The 23457-nt window shown below is 44.1% G+C and overlaps 1 protein-coding gene across 1 annotated transcript in view; it reads right to left on the bottom strand.

Annotated features, from left to right (window-relative positions):
* Positions 1-1926: 1926 nt before the first annotated feature.
* COCH (cochlin) overlaps positions 1927-23457 on the bottom strand; it is a 123677-nt gene continuing 102146 nt past the window's right edge. The window contains exon 12 of the mRNA XM_073610026.1: positions 1927-3029. Coding sequence (XP_073466127.1) covers positions 2854-3029 — 176 coding nt within the window. The 3' untranslated portion in view covers positions 1927-2853. The remainder of the gene's footprint in view (positions 3030-23457) is intronic.

Raw genomic sequence — 23457 nt, 5'->3', positions numbered from 1 at the left:
GCCCAAACAAACTATTTAATTTACTAAACAATACAGCCACATACAGCCACTGCAATAATATGATTCCTTCCTCTGTTTGCTGAGGTGGAGAAGCTAGCAGATGATACGATTTCTACCTCAGCTAACTAAAGGAAGCCTTGTATTTGTCGATAAAAATATAGCGCTTCTCCTGAATGGTGGAACAGCAGCCAACCAGATTGTCTTTGATTCTGGCTGCAGAAGAGACATCGTCTGTACTGCTAATGGAACAAAGAACTATTTACTGTATGTAACTAATGCTACTACAGTATATTACAGCACACACCGCGGCCACATTGTTTAGTAATGGAAATAGTTAATTTGGGCCAGCTTGGCCCAAATTAACAATAGTAAAACCTTGGTTTGAGAGTAACTTGGTTTTAAAGCTTTTTGCAAGACAAGCAACAATTTTAAATAAATTTTGACTTGATATACAAGCGATGTCTTGATATACAAATAGTGTCATGTCACAACTAAGTATAAAAGAGAAGAGAGGCGCCCCTAAGTGTAGCAATATGGTTACATTTAATAAAAGTACAACATTTAGCAACTCACATGGTTGATGATTAAAATGAGCACATCTAAGAATGCAGGCATCTGGGGTAAAGCTGTCCACATAGACCGTCCTACTCACCGCCTTCAACCTCATCCCTTCCACTTTGCGCTCCACGAGTGGTTCAAGCCTCGCTTTCAGAACGTTCTACTGCAGGGTAGTCTTTCTAGTCACGATTGCAGATTGACAGCGGTGAGAGCCGGTGGTGCGGAGGCTGGTCTATGTGGACAGCTTTACCCCGGATGCCTGCATACTTAGATGTGACTCTTTTAATCAACCATGTGAGTTGCTAAATGTTGTCCCCTCATTAACCACTTCAATACAGGGCATTTTCACTCCCTTCCTGCCCAGGCCAATTTTCAGTTTTCAGCGCTGTTGCATTTTGAATGACAATTGCGCGGTCATGCAACACTGTACCCAAATAACATTTTTAGCATTTTTTTCACACAAATAGAGCTTTCTTTTGGTGGTATTTGATCACCTCTGCGGTTTTTATTTCTTGCGCTATAAACAAAAGAAGTGTGACAAATGTGACAAGTTTGAAAAAAAATATTTTTTACTTTTTGCTATAATAAATATCCCAATTTATAAAAAATAAAAACAAATTTTTTCCTCAGTTTAGGCTGATATGTATTCTTCTACATATTTCTGGTAAAAAAAAAATCGCAATAAGCGTATATTGATTGGTTTGCGCAAAGGTTACAGTATCTACAAAATATGGGATAGGGAGCATGCCCCCTAGACGGCCAGGAAGCCCAGGACGTCATATGATGCCCGCCCAGGATGGGAGATCCCTCCTGCGGACGTCATTTGACAATAGGTGGGATGTGAAGTGGTTAAATGTAACCATATTGCTACACTTAGAAGTTCATCTCTTCTCTTTTATACTCTGTAGCTTCTTCTGGATTTTGCTTCTAATCCCCTTGTGGAGGCTTCCATTTATGGATGGACATTTTATGGTTACACGACCTGGTCACATTGCTATAATCTTTTTATATGGACTATAAACTGAAGAACCTATGAATAAATGGTTGTGAAATGAATCATTTGAGTTTCCATTATTTCTTATGGGGAAATTCGCTTTGATATACAAGTGCTTTGGATTACAAGCATGTTTCTGGAATTATGCACGCAATCCAAGGTTTTACTGTATTTATTTAAAGTTATTTGAATCCTAGAATTCTACTTTCAGGTTACAGCAGTTATTTTGTGACATCTGTTTTTAGCCAAGATCTCCATTTTTAATTTTGAAAGACTTTAGGGCAGCTACAAGTAGCTGACCATGCAATGTCTGATTTAAACATCCTTCATTTAAAATTAGTTCTAACAAAAGTCCTAAAAAAAAGTACTTAAAGTATTTAAAGCCAAGGCATTTATTTGATGTAAAATTGTGTGCTTTGGTCTGTTACATCAATCTTTAGTTATCAAATATATAAATATATATACACACACAAATTGATGTACTATACAGGTACAGCTTCCCATAAACAGTAAAACAATATGTAGATACTGATGTAATTATGAGAATGACAAAAAACAACACTATACAAACAAATCAACAACCATATTACTGGATGTTAACCTTAACAAAATACCAGTTGTAATACAAACTTTATTTTATTTTTTCTTGCCTGTTAATTATGAATATAATTTGTAGCCCACCTGTCTAGGTTACCAAGTTCTGTGAAGCTTTACTTGTGCAATTGTGCCACCTAATGGCCATCTTTTAGTATGCAGCTTTAAAGCATTACATGCACAAGTTTTTAAAACACGGGACCAACTGCAGAGCCATCCACAATCCTGTGTATGCAACAAGGTTTTTCTTTTAATAGATTTGTTCAATGGGAAACTGAAAAAAAATAGAAGTGCACTTGCTAAGTTTTTTTTCAACCTTTAATAGTACAGATCATTAGCTTTTTGAGGACCTAAAAAGTTGCCATGAATGATCTCAATTATAAAAACATAGCAAGGGCCATCTGAATTTGTAATTTAAATTGCCAATAGGGGAAATAGAATTGAATACATTCTGAGCTCACTGTGATTGTATATTTTCTTATGTATAAAAATGATGGTGTCAATGGTCTTAAAAAAAAACAAACATAAAAGTGGATGAAGATAAAGATTATATTCTACACATTTAGCAAAGAAGAAAATGCAGTGCGTTTCTGTAGTCTATAGGTACTGCATATTGCTTGTTTGCCTTCTTTTCCCCCATCTTCTCCAGTATTTATAAACCACCTCTTTGCCAGTGCTCTCTTGGGGGATAGTTTTGTCGGATGACCTCACTTCTGTGAATCCAGGTAATCTCTGCAGATTCCACGGATTATGCTAGGAACAATTTGCTCCAGCCCTGGGAATTCTCTGCTGAAGAAGGTGTGAGAGTTTTTGGGTTCGGATGCCATGTCCTTCAGGTCGTCGAGAGGTGCCCAAGCTACGCCTACGGAATACACTGTTACACCTATAAAAACAAAAATATATTGATGATTAGCTGACCATTTCCAAGGTCCCAGTTTTGGAGACATAGGTGTGTGCACCCCAAAACTCAAACACACATGTGCAGTAGACAGTGTCAGTAGGGGATAACATTTGTGTCAGTAGTTTTTTGTTTTTATTATTTCATTTTGTTATTATGTTTTACAATTTTAATTTTTTTTTAATTATTTTTTTTTTACAATATTTATTTATTTACATTTTTTTTTTTTTTTTTTTTTTTAGGAGTTCCATTGAGGGACTTTGGTAAAATAGCAGAGAAAGGGACTGAGGACAGAGATTCCCCAGTCACATGCCTATGTTTGGAGGGAAATATTCACTATTTTGTACTGCAGTGTAATTAGAAAAAAAAAATATTGGAAACTGCTATAGGAAGCATTTTGTGATGTGCTGCTATTTTTGTTCAGTATACAGTAACCAAAAAAACCCCCAAAAAACAAGGGGCTATGTACATTACATACACCATGCGATAATGAACTTACTATCCATTGTAGTAAGACAGCTCATTTATTTTGAATTCACTGCCAAAGTACCCCCGCATATCCACTTTTGGATATGACCCTTTTTTTCGTAATGTATGTCAAAGCATTACTATGCCTTGTTCTTTGTTACAATGCAGGTGTGTAGGAAAATGATTTAAATTAAATGGTACCAGGTTGCACCAACAAGTATCACCACAACACAAACGTGTCATTTGGCCTTTAATGTAGCAGTTTCCAGTAAAGTTTAATTTTCATAGTTACAGTGGGGGGGGGGGGGGGGGGGGTGTATTCAGAACCCCTTAAATTTTACACTCTTTGTTATATTGCAGCCATTTGCTAAATAGTTCATCTTTTTTTCCTCATTAATGTACACACAGCACCCCATATTGACAGAAAAACGCAGAATTGTTGACATTTTTGCAGATTTATTAAAAAAGAAAAACTGAAATATCACATGGTCCTAAGTATTCAGACCCTTTGCTGTGACACTCATATATTTAACTCAGGTGCTGTCCATGTCTTCTGATCATCCTTGAGATAGTTCTATACCTTCATTTGAGTCTAGCTGTGTTTGATTATACTGATTGGACTTGATTAGGAAAGCCACACTCCTGTCTATACAAGACCTTACAGCTCACAGTGTATGTCAAAGCAAATGAGAATCATGAGGTCAAAGGAACTGCCCGAAGAGCTCAGAGACAGAATTGTGGCAAGACACAGATCTGGCCAAGGTTACAAAAAATTTCTGCTGCACTTAAGGTTAAGAGCACAGTGGCCTCCCTAATCCTTAAATGGAAGACGTTTGGGACGACCAGAACCCTTCCTAGAGCTGGCCGTCCGGCTAAACTGAGCAATCGGGGGAGAAGAGCCTTGGTGAGAGAGGTAAAGAAGAACCCACAGATCACTGTGGCTGAGCTCCAGAGATGCAGTCGGGAGATGGGAGAAAGTTGTAGAAAGTCAACCATCGCTGCAGCGCTCCACCAGTCGGGGCTTTATGGCAGAGTGGCCCGACGGAAGCCTCTCCTCAGTGCAAGACACATGAAAGCCCGCATGGAGTTTGCTGAAAAAAAAACACCTGAAGGACTCTAAGATGGTGATAAATAAGATTCTTTGGTCTGATGAGACCAATATAGAACTTTTTAGCCTTAATTCTAAGCGGTATGTGTGGAGAAAACCAGGCACTGCTCATCACCTGTCCAATACAGTCCCAACAGTATAGCTTGGTGGTGGCAGCATCATGCTGTGGGGGTGTTTTTAAGCTGCAGGGACAGGATGACTGGTTGAAATCAAGGGAAAGATGAATGCAGCCAAGTACAGGGATATCCTGGTCAAAAACCTTCTCCAGAGTGCTCAGGACCTCAGACTGGGCCGAAGGTTTACCTTCCAACAAGACAACGTCCCTAAGCACACAACTAAAATAACAAAGGAGTGGCTTCACAACAACTCCATGACTGTTCTTGAATGGCCCAGCCAGAGCCCTGACTTAAACCCAATTGAGCATCTCTGGAGAGACCTAAAAATGGCTGTCCGCCAACCATCCAACCTGATAGAACTAGAAAGGATCTGCAAGGAGGAATGGCAGAGGATCCCCAAATCCAGGTGTGAAAAACTTGTTGCATTTTTCCCAAAAAGACTCATGGCTGTATTAGATCAAAAGGGTGCTTCTACTAAATACTGAGCAAAGGGTCTGAATACTTAGGACCATGTGATATTTCAGTTTTTCTTTTTTAATAAATCTGCAAAAATGTCAACAATTCTGTGTTTTTCTGTCAATATGGGGTGCTGTGTGTACATTAATGAGGAAAAAAATGAACTTAAATGATTTTAGCAAATGGTTGCAATATAACAAAGAGTGAAAAATTTAAGGGGGTCTGAATACTTTCCGTCCCCACTGTATGCGGCAGTTCTACTCCTTGTCCAGCCTGGAACTTTTTTCCACTGAAACTAATGATTTCACACAGTCTCCTGATAGAGACAGCTTCCAGAAACATGATTACGGAAGTGCTGTCCATGAGGAATATCACACCAGCAAATTACTGGCAGTCATATGGGGATCTCCACTATTATATCTGGGCATATCTAGGGCATTACAATGAGTACGTGCAGTGTATTGCTCTTTTGACTTTGTTACCAAGAGTTATGATAGTGTGGACCTTTGTTGCCCCAGATATCAGGCATTGTACTGGTTTTATCACTACCATACTTTAACTTTCTCCTGAAAATTTCTTGGAAGCTGGAATCCTTGAAACATTTCTGATTTTGTGCTGAAAGGGTTACTTTACGTTTAGAACGTTTTTGCCAACCTACCCCTCCTCGCCCACTTCTACCAACCACAGCGCAGCCAGCAAATCCTTTCACCCACCAAGGTCTTGCCTGGCTCTGACAGTTTTGCAGTCATGTTCTTGAGCTGGGGGGCAACAGCATATTGCACATGTACAGCTTTCCTCCATGGGGCACAATAGAGAAGCCATCTACCTGTAGATTGCATTTCTTGCATTGAGGTCTATGCTAAAAAACAGTGTGGAACCGCACTGGCTCAGGAGGATGAACTGCTGGAGCTGGCAGGTCATTAAGGTTGCTGGCTGATCAAAGTAATAAAGTTATCCAAACTACCCTTTTAAAGGCATTTTAAAGACCAGCTTGGCTTTTCAAGCTAGTGATCAGACCCTGCTTTCAGTTGGAGTGCCCCTAGTTAAAGCGTAAGTAAACACCCCTATCAATTTCAGCCAAGGAAGCTGCCATCTTTGCCTCTGTTTAATCTACAAGTGTCACGATGCTGCACATGTGATCAGTTATGACACCAGCCGTTGGATGGTTTGACTGTTTGTTGGGGGTGTTACATTTCGGGCATGTGCCGGAAATGAAAATGTTTTATGGATGGGTTTACTTCCGCTTTAAATCCAGTGTTGGTTTTGCAGCTAAGCTTTAGCCATCCATTTTTTTTAATCTTCAGTGCTTGGTAGGTTTTTCCTAAGTTTAGGATGTCAATTAATCTTGCCTGCTGCAGTTAAGTTGTCTCTAGCGGTTAAAGTGAGAGGTAGCATTTGCATTATGAATATTTAACTGCCCCTGACTTTTTGTTTTGATCCAGTTGTGTGAGCCGAGGAAATAATAGTGATAAATATTTTGTGCAAAGCTTCCAAAGGTGTCTTTCCTCTTGGCCTTTTTCCTCATGTGGATGCCACAGTGAAAGCATCCTAGGGAGTTAGAGCTACCCTGCTGGAAGGTACATCCAAAAAAAACAACAAAATTTCACTATTTAAAATGTAGGTTGCCTGTGACTGCTCGCATAGGTAAAAAGGGAATAAAATCTGCTTAGAGAAAGAGGAAGATCTATTGACCTTAAACCACAGACAGTGACTGCTCTCATAGAATCATTTCAATGTGCTTGACTGCTCATAAAGAGCCAGCAGTATGAACTGTTTTGTTCATTTTTGTGTATCCTATGCCCCTAACCCTCCCTCCAAGAATTTACTAAAAAAACTATAAAAAAAGATTATCCACCCTGAGCGTTAAATGCTAGCCTGCCACACCACCTTGGGGGGTCATCCTCAAGCACCCAGAGAGGAGGCGTGCTACATTATTATGTATTATGTGTACACTAGTGTATTGTGCAACCTAATGCTGAATTCTACTTAGACATAAAAGACACAAATTAGTGCAGCACTGCAATCATTAAAGTGTATCTGTGATAAAAACAAAAGTCTACTGTTATATCTACAATTTATTTGTTTGTCATTCATGTCAAACATTCTCCCCTCCTGTTACTTTATGGCAATTTTAATTCAAATAAAAGCTCTTTTTGATTTATTAAAAAACAAAAAAAAACCTCCTCCTCTCCTATTCCAAATTTGACAGTGGTCAGTAAGCACACTCAAAACTGTCATTTTATGCTATTATCAGATTATGGGACATTGGGACATTGGGACATTACTTGCTATCAGTGTGATATGTCTCTTGTGCTGCTGGCCCCTGCTTTAGTCAAATTATTCCTCCTCTGATGCCCTTGCAGCTATAATCCTCAGGTGTAGGAGAGGGTAATAGAGCCAATACAGCTGTGACAGGCCCTCATCAAGAGTGATGACTATTAGGCCACCCTTTCCACCCCCTCTCCATTCATAGAAGCCATACTATAGCCTCTATGAATGAAAAACAATCTATGAATGGCGAAGGTGGACCTTTAATTCAGCTACCCATCCTCCATTCATTGATTGTTTTCAATTCATAAAAGCTATAGTACAGCTTCCATGAATGGAAGAGGGAGGTGGAAAGGGTGGGCAAAGTCGGTACTCTTGAGTTCATAGGAGTGATCCCTCCGCCCTATTAACCCCAACCGTACCAGGAGACTTTGGCAGCAGAGGGGAACTCCAGGTATGACCTTTTTTTCTTTTTTTTTTTCTTAAAGATATGTTTAAATTTCAAGTGGCATACAAGAAAACAATAAACTGGTTACAAACACAACCAGACTATGCCTCCCATGTCTCAGTGAAAAGGTATGACCTTAATTGCATAGTTACATTGGTTCAGCTTGGATCAATGTAAGTATTCATATCCCATACCTGAGCTGTTGTGAAAGCTGGAAACCGTTGCTTTCAACATTTTTTGGCTAATCTAAACTAAGAGGTAGATGTGTGTTTGTCTGTGTGTCCCAGCAGTAAACAGGTAACGTAATTCTAGAAGTACCAGACTAAAGCCTCATTCACACAGGTATATACACGGGTGTTCCAGGCAACCTGTTCAAATCAGTGATAGGTAGCCAGCTGCATGGATCATCCTGTGCTTCCTGAGATATACATCTGTGCAGGTCTGATGCACAGTTCAGAATGCCCTATGGGACGCCTGTGCTTTCCATGCAGGTGAAGACGGTCCTTTACACAGGTGTACAGATCAGTATGCCGTGTGAATATGTTCTAAAGCACAATCTGTTGGCTACAAGGTGTAAATATTATATATTTATGTGCCTTGATTACCTAGCTAAAAATATATATTTATTACCCTTAATATAACACAAAGAAATAATATGCAAACACATTGCATTCCCAATAGCACATGCTAATCCTGGGATATCCAGTAGGGGGGATTCATACACATTGATGTTTTAGGGCTATACATTCTTAAAAAGGAAAGTATAAGATATAATGTGCTGATTGATGTTCAATTTTCTTTTAATGACATAACTGACTGTGATTTTATACTACACAGATGAAAAGGCTTGGCTTATTACGAACACATTGCAATGATCAGAAATGAGCAATGGCCCATAAAAACTGATCATATATCAAGAAATTGGAACTGTAAGATCTGTGGAAGCTGATATCCAACAGCTTGTTATTGCAAGATGCACAATGCTGCTCTCTGTACTAAATTATTCAAAAACACCAAGGTTACATTTATAAATCATTTTTTATTCTTATATTTTTGTCTATTGATATTGTGTCTGTTGATGCATGGCAGGGAAGCTTTTTACAAAATTTTAAGATCACTGACCCTATATCAGAAATAGGAGTGGGGAACTGGGTCAAATGGAGCTGCCATATTTAGAGAAATGTACTTGCGCTTAGACCAGGAAGATATCATTATATTCTACGTTATCTTATTTCTTCTTGAATTAAAAGCTGGCTAACACCAGAAATACCCTCACATGCGCCAAGTTAATAAAACAGGTATCTTATCCACACTTTCCACTTCTTGCCCATCACACCCCTCTCCTACACATACAGCCTGGCATATACCTCTCTCCTGCACTCCGCCCCTACGCGTTCTGCCCAATCTTATACCATGTAAACTCCTTTCCTGCACATGCTGTCTACTGTCATACTTTCCCCTAACCTCTACATTCCTCTTCAGCACATTGTGCCCACTGTCATGCCCGCTACACTCTTCTCCTGTACATACTGACTACTGTCATATCCTCCTCACTCTTCTTCTGTACAAACTGACTACTGCCATACCCTCCTCACGCTTCTTCTGTACATACTGACTACTGTCATACCCTCCTCACTCTTCTACTCTACATACTGACTACTGTCTTACCCTCCTCACCCTTCTCCTGTACATACTGACTACTGTCATATCCACCTTACTCTTCTCCTGTACATACTGACTACTGTCATACCCTCCTCACTCTTCTGCTGTACATACCCCCCACTGTCATACCCTCCTCACTCTTATCCTGTACATACTGACTACTGTCATACCCTTCTCCTGTACATACTGACTACTGTCATACCCTCCTCACTCTTCTCCTGTACATACTGACTACTGTCATACCCTCCTCACTCTTCTTCTGTACATACCCCCACACTGTCATACCCTCCTCACTCGTCTACTGTACATACTGACTACTGTCATACCCTCCTCACTCTTCTCCTGTACATACTGACTACTGCCATACCCTCCTCACTCTTCTCCTGTACATACCCCCCACTGTCATACCCTCCTCACTCTTCTCCTGTACATACCCCCCACTGTCATACCCTCCTCACTCTTCTCCTGTACATACTGACTACTGTCATACCCTCCTCACTCTTCTCCTGTACATACTGAATACTGTCATACCCTCCTCACTCTTCTCCTGTACATACTGACTACTGTCATACCCTCTTCACTCTTCTCCTGTACATACCCCCCACTGTCATACCCTCCTCACTCTTCTCCTGTACATACTGACTACTGTCATACCCTCCTCACTCTTCTCCTGTACATACTGACTACTGTCATACCCTCCTCACTCTTCTTCTGTACATACTGACTACTGTCATACCCTCCTCACTCTTCTTTTGTACATACTGACTACTGTCATACCCTCCTCACTCTTTTCCTGTACAAACTGACTACTGTCATACCCTCCTCACTCTTCTCCTGTACATACCCCCCCCCCCCCACTGTCATACCCTCCTCATTCTTCTCCTGTACATATTGACTACTGTCACACCCTCCCCACTCTTCTCCTGTACATACTGACTACTGTCATACCCGCCTCACTCTTCTCCTGTACATACTGACTACGGTCAAACCCTCCTCACTCTTCTCCTGTACATACTGACTACTGTCATACCCTCCTCACTCTTCTCCTGTACATACCCCCCACTGTCATACCCCCCTCACTCTTCTCCTATACATACTGACTACTGTCATACCCTCCTCACTCTTCTCCTGTACATACACCCCCACTGTCATACCCTCTTCACTCTTCCCCTGTACATACTGACTACTGTCCTACCCTCCTCACTCTTCTCCTGTACATACTGACTACTGTCATACCCTCCTCACTCTTCTCCTGTACATACCCCCCCCTGTCATACCCTCCTCACTCTTCTCCTGTACATACTGACTACTGTCATACCCTCCTCACTCTTCTCCTGTACATACTGAATACTGTCATACCCTCCTCACTCTTCTCCTGTACATACTGACTACTGTCATACCCTCTTCACTCTTCTCCTGTACATACCCCCCACTGTCATACCCTCCTCACTCTTCTCCTGTACATACTGACTACTGTCATACCCTCCTCACTCTTCTCCTGTACATACTGACTACTGTCATACCCTCCTCACCCTTCTCCTGTACATACTGACTACTGTCATAACCTCCTCACTCTTCTCCTGTACATACTGACTACTGTCATACCCTTCTCACTCTTCTCCTGTACATACTAACTACTGTCATACCCTCCTCACTCTTCTCCTGTACATACCCCCAACTGTCATACCCCCCTCACTCTTCTCCTATACATACTGACTACTGTCATACCCTCCTCACTCTTCTCCTGTACATACCCCCCACTGTCATACCCTCCTCACTCTTCTCCTGTACATACTGAATACTGTCATACCCTCCTCACTCTTCTCCTGTACATACTGACTACTGTCATACCCTCTTCACTCTTCTCCTGTACATACCCCCCACTGTCATACCCTCCTCACTCTTCTCCTGTACATACTGACTACTGTCATACCCTCCTCACTCTTCTCCTGTACATACTGACTACTGTCATACCCTCCTCACTCTCCTCCTGTACATACTGACTACTGTCATACCCTTCTCACTCTTCTCCTGTACATACTGACTACTGTCATACCCTCCTCACTCTCCTTCTGTACATACCCCCACACTGTCATACCCTCCTCACTCTTCTACTGTACATACTGACTACTGTCATACCCTCCTCACTCTAATCCTGTACATACTGACTACTGTCATACACTCACCCTTCTCCTGTACATACTGACTACTGTCATACCCTCCTCACTCTTCTCCTGTACATACTGACTACCATCATACCCTCCTCACCCTTCTCCTGTACATACTGACTACCGTCATACCCTCCTCACTCTAATCCTGTACATACTGACTACTGTCATACCCTCACCCTTCTCCTGTACATACTGACTACTGTCATGCCCTCCTCACTCTTCTCCTGTACATACTGACTACCATCATACCCTCCTCACCTTTCTCCTGTACATACTGACTAAAGTCATACCCTCCTCACTCTTCTCCTGTACATACTACTGTCATACCCGCCTCACTCTTCTCCTGTACATATTGACTACTGTCATACCCTCCCCACTCTTCTCCTGTTCATACTGACTACTGTCATACCCTCCTCACTCTTCTCCTGTACATACTACTGTCATACCCTCCTCACTCTTCTCCTGTACATACTGACTACTGTCATACCCTCCTCACTCTTCTTCTGTACATACCCCCACACTGTCATACCCTCCTCACTCTTCTCCTGTACATACCCCCACACTGTCATACCCTCCTCACTCTTCTCCTGTACATACTGACTACTGTCATACCCTCCTCACTCTTCTCCTGTACATACTGACTACTGTCATACCCTCCTCACTCTTCTCCTGTACATACCCCCCACTGTCATACCCTCCTCACTCTTCTCCTGTACATACCCCCCACTGTCATACCCTCCTCACTCTTCTCCTGTACATACTGACTACTGTCATACCCTCCTCACTCTTCTCCTGTACATACTGACTACTGTCATACCCTCCTCACCCTTCTCCTGTACATACTGACTACTGTCATACCCTCCTCACTCTTCTCCTGTACATACTGACTACTGTCATACCCTCCTCACTCTTCTTCTGTACATACCCCCACACTGTCATACCCTTCTCACTCTTCTACTGTACATACTGACTACCGTCATACCCTCCTCACTCTTCTCCTGTACATACTGACTACCGTCATACCCCCCTCACTCTTCTCCTGTACATACTGACTACTGTCATACCCTCCTCACTCTTCTGCTGTACATACCCCCACACTGTCATACCCTCCTCACTCTTCTACTGTACATACTGACTACTGTCATACCCTCCCCACTCTTCTCCTGTTCATACTGACTACTGTCATACCCTCCTCACTCTTGTTCTGTACATACTGACTACCGTCATACCCTCCTCACTCTTCTCCTGTACATACTGACTACTGTCATACCCTCCTCACTCTTCTGCTGTACATACCCCCCACTGTCATACCCTCCTCACTCTTATCCTGTACATACTGACTACTGTCATACCCTTCTCCTGTACATACTGACTACTGTCATACCCTCCTCACTCTTCTTCTGTACATACCCCCACACTGTCATACCCTCCTCACTCTTCTACTGTACATACTGACTACTGTCATACCCTCCTCACTCTTCTCCTGTACATACTGACTACTGTCATACCCTCCTCACTCTAATCCTGTACATACTGACCACTGTCATACCCTCCTCACCCTTCTCCTGTACATACTGACTACTGTCATACCCTCCTCACTCTTCTCCTGTACATACTGACTACTGTCATACCCTCCTCACCCCTCTCCTGTACATACTGACTACTGTCATACCCTCCTCACTCTTCTCCTGTACATACCCCCCACTGTCATACCCTCCTCACTCTTTTCCAATACATACTGACTACTGTCATACCCTCCTCACTCTTCTCTTTACATACTGACTACTGTCATACCCTCCTCACTCTTCTTCTGTACATACCCCCACACTGTCATACCCTCCTCACTCTTCTACTGTACATACTGACTACTGTCATACCCTGCTCACTCTTCTCCTGTACATACTGACTACTGTCATACCCTCCTCACTCTTCTCCTGTACATACTGACTACTGTCATACCCTCCTCACTCTTCTCCTGTACATACCCCCCACTGTCATACCCTCCTCACTCTTCTCCTGTACATACTGACTACTGTCATACCCGCCTCACTCTTCTGTACATACTGACTACTGTCATAACCTCCTCACTCGTCTCCTGTACATACTGACTACTGTCATACCCTTCTCTTGTACATACTGACTACTGTCATACCCTCCTCACCCCTCTCCTGTACATACTGACTACTGTCATACCCTCCTCACTCTTCTACTGTACATACTGACTACTGTCATACCCGCCTTACTCTACTCCTGTACATACTGACATACTGACTACTGTCATACCCTCCTCACTCTTCTCCTGTACATACTACTGTCATACCCGCCTCACTCTTCTCCTGTACATATTGACTAATGTCATACCCTCCCCACTCTTCTCCTGTTCATACTGACTACTGTCATACCCTCCTCACTCTTCTCCTGTACATACTACTGTCATACCCTCCTCACTCTTCTCCTGTACATACTGACTACTGTCATACCCTCCTCACTCTTCTTCTGTACATACCCCCACACTGTCATACCCTCCTCACTCTTCTACTGTACATACTGACTACTGTCATACCCTCCTCACTCTTCTCCTGTACATACTGACCACTGTCATACCCTCCTCACCCTTCTCCTGTACATACTGACTACTGTCACACCCTCCTCACTCTTCTCCTGTACATACTGACTACTGTCATACCCTCCTCACTCTTCTCCTGTACATACTGACTACTGTCATACCCTCCTCACTCTTTTCCTGTACATACTGACTACTGTCATACCCTCACTCTTCTCCTGTACATACCCCCACTGTCATACCCTCCTCACTCTTCTCCTGTACATACTGACTACTGTCATACCCTCACTCTTCTCCTGTACATACCCCCACTGTCATACCCTCCTCACTCTTCTTCTGTACATACTGACTACTGTCATACCCGCCTCACTCTTCTCCTGTACATACTACTGTCATACCCTCCTCACTCTTCTCCTGTACATACTGACTACCATCATACCCTCCTCACCCTTCTCCTGTACATACTGACTACCGTCATACCCTCCTCACTCTTCTCCTGTACATACTGACTACCGTCATACCCTCCTCACTCTTCTCCTGTACATACTGACTACCGTCATACCCTCCTCACTCTTCTCCTGTACATACTGACTACCGTCATACCCTCCTCACTCTTCTCCTGTACATACTGACCACTGTCATACCCTCCTCACTCTAATCCTGTACATACTGACCACTGTCATACTCTCCTCACTCTTCTCCTGTACATACTGACCACTGTCATACCCTCCTCACCCTTCTCCTGTACATACTGACTACTGTCATACCCTCCTCACTCTTCTCCTGTACATACTGACTACTGTCATACCCTCCTCACTCTTCTCCTGTACATACTGACTACTGTCATACCCTCCTCACTCTTCTCCTGTACATACTGCCTACTATCATACCCTCCTCACCCTTCTCCTGTACATACTGACTACTGTCATACCCTCCTTACTCTTCTCCTGTACATACTACTGTCATACCCTCCTCACTCTTCTCCTGTACAAACTGACTACTGTCATACCTGCTTCACTCTTCTCCTGTACATACTGACTACTGTCATACCCTCCTCACTCTTGTTCTGTACATACTGACTACCGTCATACCCTCCTCACTCTTCTCCTGTACATACTGACTACTGTCATACCCTCCTCACTCTTCTGCTGTACATACCCCCCACTGTCATACCCTCCTCACTCTTATCCTGTACATACTGACTACTGTCATACCCTTCTCCTGTACATACTGACTACTGTCATACCCTCCTCACTCTTCTCCTGTACATACTGACTACTGTCATACCCTCCTCACTCTTCTTCTGTACATACCCCCACACTGTCATACCCTCCTCACTCTTCTACTGTACATACTGACTACTGTCATACCCTCCTCACTCTTCTCCTGTACATACTGACCACTGTCATACCCTCCTCACCCTTCTCCTGTACATACTGACTACTGTCACACCCTCCTCACTCTTCTCCTGTACATACTGACTACTGTCATACCCTCCTCACTCTTCTCCTGTACATACTGACTACTGTCATACCCTCCTCACTCTTTTCCTGTACATACTGACTACTGTCATACCCTCACTCTTCTCCTGTACATACCCCCACTGTCATACCCTCCTCACTCTTCTCCTGTACATACTGACTACTGTCATACCCTCACTCTTCTCCTGTACATACCCCCACTGTCATACCCTCCTCACTCTTCTTCTGTACATACTGACTACTGTCATACCCGCCTCACTCTTCTCCTGTACATACTACTGTCATACCCTCCTCACTCTTCTCCTGTACATACTGACTACTGTCATACCCTCCTCACTCTTCTCCTGTACATACTGACTACCATCATACCCTCCTCACCCTTCTCCTGTACATACTGACTACCGTCATACCCTCCTCACTCTTTTCCTGTACATACTGACTACCGTCATACCCTCCTCACTCTTCTCCTGTACATACTGACTACCGTCATACCCTCCTCACTCTTCTCCTGTACATACTGACTACCGTCATACCCTCCTCACTCTTCTCCTGTACATACTGACCACTGTCATACCCTCCTCACTCTAATCCTGTACATACTGACCACTGTCACACTCTCCTCACTCTTCTCCTGTACATACTGACCACTGTCATACCCTCCTCACCCTTCTCCTGTACATACTGACTACTGTCATACCCTCCTCACTCTTCTCCTGTACATACTGACTACTGTCATACCCTCCTCACTCTTCTCCTGTACATACTGCCTACTATCATACCCTCCTCACCCTTCTCCTGTACATACTGACTACTGTCATACCCTCCTTACTCTTCTCCTGTACATACTACTGTCATACCCTCCTCACTCTTCTCCTGTACAAACTGACTACTGTCATACCTGCTTCACTCTTCTCCTGTACATACTGACTACTGTCATACCCTCCTCACTCTTGTTCTGTACATACTGACTACCGTCATACCCTCCTCACTCTTCTCCTGTACAAACTGACTACTGTCATACCTGCTTCACTCTTCTCCTGTACATACTGACTACTGTCATACCCTCCTCACTCTTCTGCTGTACATACCCCCCACTGTCATACCCTCCTCACTCTTATCCTGTACATACTGACTACTGTCATACCCTTCTCCTGTACATACCCCCACACTGTCATACCCTCCTCACTCTTCTACTGTACATACTGACTACTGTCATACCCTCCTCACCCTTCTCCTGTACATACTGACTACTGTCATACCCTCCTTACTCTTCTCCTGTACATACTACTGTCATACCCTCCTCACTCTTCTCCTGTACAAACTGACTACTGTCATACCTGCCTCACTCTTCTCCTGTACATACTGACTACTGTCATACCCTCCTCACTCTTCTCCTGTACAAACTGACTACTGTCATACCTGCCTCACTCTTCTCCTGTACATACTGACTACTGTCATACCCTCCTCACTCTTGTTCTGTACATACTGACTACTGTCATACCCGCCTCACTCTTCTGTACATACTGACTACTGTCATACCCTCCTCACTCTTCTTCTGTACATACCCCCACACTGTCATACCCTCCTCACTCTTCTACTGTACATACTGACTACTGTCATACCCTCCTCACCCTTCTCCTGTACATACTGACTACTGTCATACCCTCCTTACTCTTCTCCTGTACATACTACTGTCATACCCTCCTCACTCTTCTCCTGTACAAACTGACTACTGTCATACCTGCCTCACTCTTCTCCTGTACATACTGACTACTGTCATACCCTCCTCACTCTTCTCCTGTACAAACTGACTACTGTCATACCTGCCTCACTCTTCTGTACATACTGACTACTGTCATACCCTCCTCACTCGTCTCCTGTACATACTGACTACTGTCATACCCTCCTCACCCTTCTCTTGTACATACTGACTACTGTCATACCCTCCTCACCCCTCTCCTGTACATACTACTGTCATACCCTCCTCACTCGTCTCCTGTACATACTGACTACTGTCATACCCTCCTCACCCTTCTCTTGTACATACTGACTACTGTCATACCCTCCTCACCCCTCTCCTGTACATACTGACTACTGTCATACCCTCCTCACTCTTCTACTGTACATACTGACTACTGTCATACCCGCCTTACTCTTCTCCTGTACATACTGACATACTGACTACTGTCATACCCTCCTCACTCTTCTCCTGTACATACTACTGTCATACCCTCCTCACTCTTCTCCTGTACATACTACTGTCATACCCTCCTCACCCCTCTCCTGTACATACTGACTACTGTCATACCCTCCTCACTCTTCTACTGTACATACTGACTACTGTCATACCCGCCTTACTCTTCTCCTGTACATACTGACATACTGACTACTGTCATACCCTCCTCACTCTTCTCCTGTACATATTGACTACTGTCATACCCTCCCCACTCTTCTCCTGTTCATACTGACTACTGTCATACCCTCCCCAGTCTTCTCCTGTACATACTGACTACTGTCATACCCTCCTCACTCTTCTCCTGTACATACTGACTACTGTCATACCCTCCTCACTCTTCTCCTGTACATACTGACTACTGTCATACCCTCTTCACTCTTCTTCTGTACATAGTCATATCCTCCTCACTCTTCTCCTGTACATACCCCCACACTGTCATACCCTCCTCACTCTTCTCCTGTACAAGCTGACTACTGTCATACCCGCCTCACTCTTCTCCTGTACATACTGACTACTGTCATACCCGCCTCACTCTTCTCCTGTACATACCCCCCACTGTCATACCCTCCTCACTCTTCTTCTGTACATACTGACTACTGTCATACCCGCCTCACTCTTCTCCTGTACATACCCCCCACTGTCATACCCTCCTCACTCTTCTCCTGTACATACTAACTACTGTCATACCCTCCTCACTCATCTCCTGTATATACTAACTACTGTTATACCCTCCTCACTCATCTCCTGTACATACTGACTACTGTCATACCCGCCTCACTCATCTCCTGTACATACTGACTACAGTCATACCCGCCTCACTCTTCTCCTGTACATACCCCCCACTGTCATACCCTCCTCACTCTTCTTCTGTACATACGGCCTACTATCATACCCTCCTCACCCTTCTCCTGTACATACTGACTACTGTCATACCCTCCTTACTCTTCTCCTGTACATACTACTGTCATACCCTCCTCACTCTTCTCCTGTACAAACTGACTACTGTCATACCTGCCTCACTCTTCTCCTGTACATACTGACTACTGTCATACCCTCCTCACTCTTGTTCTGTACATACTGACTACTGTCATACCCGCCTCACTCTTCTGTACATACTGACTACTGTCATACCCTCCTCACTCGTCTCCTGTACATACTGACTACTGTCATACCCTCCTCACCCTTCTCTTGTACATACTGACTACTGTCATACCCTCCTCACCCCTCTCCTGTACATACTACTGTCATACCCTCCTCACTCTTCTACTGTACATACTGACTACTGTCATACCCACCTCACTCATCTCCTGTACATACTGACTACAGTCATACCCGCCTCACTCTTCTCCTGTACATACCCCCCACTGTCATACCCTCCTCACTCTTCTTCTGTACATACTGACTACTGTCATACCCTCCTCACTCTTCTTCTGTACATACTGACATTACTGACTACAGTCATACCCGCCTCACTCTTCTCCTGTACATACCCCCCACTGTCATACCCTCCTCACTCTTCTCCTGTACATACCAACTACTGTCATACCCGCCTCACTCATCTCCTGTATATACTAACTACTGTTATACCCTCCTCACTCATCTCCTGTACATACTGACTACTGTCATACCCGCCTCACTCATCTCCTGTACATACTGACTACAGTCATACCCGCCTCACTCTTCTCCTGTACATACCCCCCACTGTCATACCCTCCTCACTCCTCTTCTGTACATACTAATTACTGTCATACCCTCCTCACTCTTCTCCTGTACATACTGACTACTGTCATACCCTCCTCACTCTTCTCCTGTACATACTACTGTCATACCAGCCTCACTCTTCTGTACATACTGACTACAGTCATACCTGCCTCACTCTTCTCCTGTACATACTGACTACAGTCATACCTGCCTCACGCTTCTCCTGTACATACTGACTACTGTCATACCCTCCTCACTCTTGTCCTCTACATACCCCCCACTGTCATACCCTCCTCACTCTTGTTCTGTACATACTGATTACTGTCATACCCGCCTCACTCTTCTGTACATACTGACAACTGTCATACCCTCCTCACTCTTCTCCTGTACATACTGACTACTATCATACCCTCCTCACCCTTCTCCTGTACATACTGACTACCGTCATACCCTCCTCACTCTTCTCCTGTACATACCGACTACCGTCATACCCTCTTCACTCTTCTCCTGTACATACCGACTACCGTCATACCCTCCTCACTCTTCTCCTGTACATACTGACCACTGTCATACCCTCCTCACTCTAATCCTGTACATACTGATCACTGTCATACTCTCCTCACTCTTCTCCTGTACATACTGACCACTGTCATACCCTCCTCACCCTTCTCCTGTACATACTGACTACTGTCATACCCTCCTCACTCTTCTCCTGTACATACTGACTACTGTCATACCCTCCTCACTCTTCTCCTGTACATACTGCCTACTATCATACCCTCCTCACCCTTCTCCTGTACATACTGACTACTGTCATACCCTCCTCACTCTTCTCCTGTACAAACTGACTACTGTCATACCTGCCTCACTCTTCTCCTGTACATACTGACTACTGTCATACCCTCCTCACTCTTCTCCTGTACATACTGACTACTGTCATACCCGCCTCACTCTTCTGTACATACTGACTACTGTCATACCCTCCTCACCCCTCTCCTGTACATACTACTGTCATACCCTCCTCACTCTTCTACTGTACATACTGACTACTGTCATACCCGCCTCACTCTTCTCCTGTACATACCCCCCACTGTCATACCCTCCTCACTCTTCTTCTGTACATACTGACTACTGTCATACCCTCCTCACTCTTCTTCTGTACATACTGACATTACTGACTACAGTCATACCCGCCTCACTCTTCTCCTGTACATACCCCCCACTGCCATACCCTCCTCACTCTTCTTCTGTACATACTGACTACTGTCATACCCTCCTCACTCTTCTGTACATACTGACATTACTGACTACAGTCATACCCGCCTCACTCTTCTCCTGTACATACCCCCCACTGTCATACCCTCCTCACTCTTCTCCTGTACATACCAACTACTGTCATACCCGCCTCACTCATCTCCTGTATATACTAACTACTGTTATACCCTCCTCACTCATCTCCTGTACATACTGACTACTGTCATACCCGCCTCACTCATCTCCTGTACATACCCCCCACTGTCATACCCTCCTCACTCTTCTTCTGTACATACCCCCCCCCACTGTCATACCCTCCTCACTCCTCTTCTGTACATACTAATTACTGTCATACCCTCCTCACTCTTCTCCTGTACATGCCCCCCACTGTCATACCCTCCTCACTCTTCTCCTGTACATACTGACTACTGTCATACCCTCCTCACTCTTCTTCTGTACATACTACTGTCATACCAGCCTCACTCTTCTGTACATACTGACTACAGTCATACCTGCCTCACTCTTCTCCTGTACATACTGACTACAGTCATACCTGCCTCACGCTTCTCCTGTACATACTGACTACTGTCATACCCTCCTCACTCTTCTCCTGTACATACTGACTACCATCATACCCTCCTCACCCTTCTCCTGTACATACTGACTACCGTCATACCCTCCTCACTCTTCTCCTGTACATACCGACTACCGTCATACCCTCTTCACTCTTCTCTTGTACATACTGACCACTGTCATACCCTCCTCACTCTAATCCTGTACATACTGACCACTGTCATACTCTCCTCACTCTTCTCCTGTACATACTGAGCACTGTCATACCCTCCTCACCCTTCTCCTGTACATACTGACTACTGTCATACCCTCCTCACTCTTCTCCTGTACATACTGACTACTGTCATACCCTCCTCACTCTTCTCCTGTACATACTGAGCACTGTCATACCCTCCTCACCCTTCTCCTGTACATACTGACTACTGTCATACCCTCCTTACTCTTCTCCTGTACATACTACTGTCATACCCTCCTCACTCTTCTCCTGTACAAACTGACTACTGTCATACCTGCCTCACTCTTCTCCTGTACATACTGACTACTGTCATACCCTCCTCACTCTTGTTCTGTACATACTGACTACTGTCATACCCGCCTCACTCTTCTGTACATACTGACTACTGTCATACCCTCCTCACTCGTCTCCTGTACATACTGACTACTGTCATACCCTCCTCACCCTTCTCTTGTACATACTGACTACTGTCATACCCTCCTCACCCCTCTCCTGTACATACTACTGTCATACCCTCCTCACTCTTCTACTGTACATACTGACTACTGTCATACCCGCCTTACTCTTCTCCTGTACATACTGACTACTGTCATACCCTCCTCACTCTTCTCCTGTACATACTACTGTCATACCCGCCTCACTCTTCTCCTGTACATATTGACTACTGTCATACCCTCCCAACTCTTCTCCTGTTCATACTGACTACTGTCATACCCTCCCCAGTCTTCTCCTGTACATACTGACTACTGTCATACCCTCCTAACTCTTCTCCTGTACATACTGACTACTGTCATACCCTCCTCACTCTTCTCCTGTACATACTGACTACTGTCATACCCTCTTCACTCTTCTTCTGTACATAGTCATATCCTCCTCACTCTCCTCCTGTACATACCCCCACACTGTCATACCCTCCTCACTCTTCTCCTGTACAAGCTGACTACTGTCATACCCGCCTCACTCTTCCCCTGTACATACCCCCCACTGTCATACCCTCCTCACTCTTCTCCTGTACATACTAACTACTGTCATACCCTCCTCACTCATCTCCTGTATATACTAACTACTGTTATACCCTCCTCACTCATCTCCTGTACATACTGACTACTGTCATACCCGCCTCACTCATCTCCTGTACATACTGACTACAGTCATACCCGCCTCACTCTTCTCCTGTACATACCCCCCACTGTCATACCCTCCTCACTCTTCTTCTGTACATACTGACTACTGTCATACCCTCCTCACTCTTCTTCTGTACATACTGACATTACTGACTACAGTCATACCCGCCTCACTCTTCTCCTGTACATACCCCCCACTGTCATACCCTCCTCACTCTTCTTCTGTACATACTGACTACTGTCATACCCGCCTCACTCTTCTCCTGTACATACCCCCCCCCCACTGTCATACCCTCCTCACTCTTCTCCTGTACATACTGACTACTGTCATACCCGTCTCACTCTTCTGTACATACTGACTACTGTCATACCCGCCTCACTCTTCTCCTGTACATACTGACTACTGTCTTACCCTCCTCACTCTTCTCCTGTACATACTGACTACTGTCATACCCTTCTCCTGTACATACTGACTACTGTCATACCCTCCTCACTCTTCTCCTGTACATACTACTGTCATACCGGCCTCACTCTTCTGTACATACTGAC

Source organism: Aquarana catesbeiana, linkage group LG13 (genome assembly GCF_042186555.1).
Source record: "Aquarana catesbeiana isolate 2022-GZ linkage group LG13, ASM4218655v1, whole genome shotgun sequence".
Taxonomy (NCBI): domain Eukaryota; kingdom Metazoa; phylum Chordata; class Amphibia; order Anura; family Ranidae; genus Aquarana; species Aquarana catesbeiana.
The sequence above is the reverse complement of the archived record's forward strand: the minus strand, read 5'-3'. Positions and strand labels throughout refer to the sequence as shown.